This window comes from Atta cephalotes, assembly GCF_000143395.1.
Source record: "Atta cephalotes unplaced genomic scaffold scaffold00007, whole genome shotgun sequence".
Classification (NCBI taxonomy): Eukaryota; Metazoa; Arthropoda; class Insecta; order Hymenoptera; family Formicidae; genus Atta; species Atta cephalotes.
This window is the reverse complement of record NW_012130071.1, coordinates 1,934,738-1,938,084: the sequence shown is the minus strand read 5'-3', so window position 1 is coordinate 1,938,084 and position 3,347 is coordinate 1,934,738. Positions and strand designations below refer to the sequence as shown.

At 28.7% G+C, this 3,347-nt stretch overlaps 1 protein-coding gene across 1 annotated transcript in view; it reads right to left on the bottom strand.

Annotated features, from left to right (window-relative positions):
• Nucleotides 1-397: 397 nt before the first annotated feature.
• LOC105626905 (aminopeptidase N) overlaps nt 398-3,347 on the bottom strand; it is a 21,293-nt gene continuing 18,343 nt past the window's right edge. Inside the window, exon 14 of the mRNA XM_012208197.1 lies at nt 398-1,620. Coding sequence (XP_012063587.1) covers nt 1,131-1,620 — 490 coding nt within the window. The 3' untranslated portion in view covers nt 398-1,130. The remainder of the gene's footprint in view (nt 1,621-3,347) is intronic.

Here is a 3,347-nt window from a genome sequence, read left to right as displayed (position 1 = left end):
TTATATGTTATTGTTTATATAAAATCTTTTGTTATATAATAAATAAATGTGGATTTTCGACGATTATTTTTATTTTTTATTTTTGTATGTTATAAATTGTACACTGAGGATGACCCAGTGTAAAGAGTTGAAACATATGTTTATACTTAATAATTTTTATTTTATACATTAAATAATATTATAAGCACGAATAACCAGCTTGACTCACTAGCCTTTTATTATTTATAATAAATTAATATATTAACATCAATAAATCAGTAAAATATAAATTTAATCATTCTAATGTGATATTGAATTTAGTGCGAATAAGTTTCTCCTTTATATAATCATATAAAATATAAATCTTGTGACTTTTTATACGTATTTTTGTCCCAAATTATGGAAATGCGATTGTGTGATATTAATAATATTTATATGTATATATTGTATTCATTGTTATAGATTTATATAAATTTATGACTACAAAGTGTTTTTTTTCCTAACATATATTAAATACACATAATTGCTGATTAAATAAATAAAATGTATATTATACGTTAATGTATAATATTGTACGTTAACAAAGCCCTAATATATAATATTAATTTTATTCATTGAGAGAGATAAACTTCACATTATGTGTATATAAATCTTAACTTAAATTATGTCTTAATTATGAGCGATTTTTATATATTTTTTTTCCTGAGAAACATTTCATTTGTCTGGAGAATAAATGTGTCACGAGAGTGATTTTTATTTGTTTTACAAAAATAGACATTTAAATATATAATACATTTTTTCGAAATCGGCTTTTTTTAAGTTGCATCTACAGAAGGATAGAGAGGGGATGGAAAAATTGTTACATTCGTCGCATTTTAATCACGCTGTCACGTCTTACGTCTTCCAATCATTCGAGTTTTTCTTGCAGCATGTTTGATTTAAGGTTTATTGCTATAACACATCAAAAATTTTAATAAAAATTATATATAAGGGAGCGAAGTTACTGTACGACGCTATCTCTCTACTTATGTTTGTCAAGCAAGAAAACATTCCACTATAATTATGATTGAGAAAAGAAATCTGATACTTCGAAGCAATTGAGAAGATATAGATTATATTCTATCGGGAACGCCGGACTCGAGTCCGTTTATTCATCCGTGAAATCGGATTTCCGTGTCTAGCTGTTTGATCGTTGTCGGTATATTCGTTGTGGAAAGAATAGAAGATGGGGATGTCGAAGCCGCGATCGCTTCTAGGTCTTCTTTAGATAGATTTTTCATGAGCCAATTATCGATCACAGGCACGTTCTCCTCGTTCCATTTAGTCTCCTGATTAATGATCTTAAGCGCTTTCTTGATGATGGCGTCCGCTGACTCAAATTCGTCCTGATGATCCATGTATAGCTTGCTCACCTTATCATAACCCTCCTGCGTGTTGAACGACGACGTGGCAAAATTGACGATGCCATCCCAGAGGAAGGTCTTGTTCTCGAATTGCTCTTTTACGGTATACCAGTGATCGAGCAAGAAGTTGAACAGAGTTTTATAACCGGTCGCACTGCCGGTTAGCATACTGAAAATCAAGTGGATGTCCGAATCCGTGAAATTTTCGTTCCGATCCAGCACGGCTACTTGCAGCAATCTGATGCGGAGAATGCAAAAACAATGTGATAATATATATTTATTTATCATTGATATTTATTCATTATTTTCTCGAGACAAAGAAAAACCTAAGTAGAAAGCAAAATCATAATTAACTCATAATAATATCATAAGATGTCATTATGATTCACATTTGATACTTAAAAATGAACTTACAAATGACAAATATCCTTATGATATTATTATAACTTTTATGTTTTAATATGGTTCTTGGGTAATCGTTATTTATATCTTATTATTGTTCTTTTCTATTAATATAGATTAATTTTAATCTTTGTTTAATTTACTCTTTATCTTTTTCTAATTCATAGAATTTCTAATTCATAGCAACAAAATAAAAAGTAAATTAAACTGATTAAAGTTAATCTATATTGGTATAAAAGGACATATACAGGGTCTCAGAAATGGGATAGGAGTCGCATTAAGGGTCAAGAGAAACAAAAAAGTCTTATATATTTTGAGATATTCGCTGTAGTTTTTGAATTAAATAATAAAACGTTTAAGCCAATGCGCGGTGACGCCATGCCGCGCGTATTCATAGTATGGCCCATCACACCTTATTCGAAAACAGCGGCGCGTAGCAAAAAGGAGGACACTTCGCTATCTACATTATCCAAGAATATTATTTTATTAAGTTGAAAGATCGTTAGATTTAAAATAATTTATATTCTACGACAAGTTTCGAAAATTCAGTTTCACACATGGACTCAATAAACGAATAAGTTCGAAAATGCGAGTCTAATAACGTCAATATATGCGTTTCTTATCAAAATTTAACAATTAATCAATATATGTATTAACATATGGTAAGATAACAGAATAATTGAAAAAGACTAAGTAAAAATCGAAACGTTTTAGATTTAAGGCTCCTGAGTACTCATTCCAGCCATAAATCGTGATATCATAAGGGAGAGATATGTCGTAAGCGACGTTCATTTTTCTTGCCATTTGTAAATAAATTTAAGAGAATTTGGATGAAATGAAATGATGAGATCACTTTAAAATACTTGTAAAAATGGACGAAAATTATCCTTATCTCTCTTGACAATCAATAAATAGTAAAAAGTACATAAAGTGCATTTACTAGTTTTTATTTAATGCGCATGCGTAACCTATTTTCATTTCACCAAGTCTTTTTCGACTCTTTACTATCAGGAGAGATAAAGAGAGTCTTCGTCCATTTTTACAAGTATTTTAAAGTAATCTTATCATTTCATTTCATTCAAATTTTCTTTATTTACTTACAAATGCAAGAAAATAACGTATCATTTCTTGCTATTGACGTCATGATGCTATATAGCTGAAGTGACTACTCAGGAACTTTAATTAGATTTAATGATGTAGTAGAATTATATTAATATAAACATATATATATATTGCTCATTACATAGCCTTATTATTCAATTGTAGTTGAACTAATCATACGAACTTTTTGAAAATTCATATTAAAATAATTTGTAGACAAAAGAGAACTGAGAACTATCGATTGCTGGTTGTTCGTTTAATTCAAATATAAATAAACGATTTATTATTAAATCATATAAATTATGATATGTTTTTATTTAAAGAAACAAACATTTCGATCCGTACAGCACAGAAACATTGCAGTAACAAAAATATGCGATATATTACTGCAATATTTTAGCAACATTGCAGCAATATTACAACATAATTTTTATATATATATATATATATATATATATATAC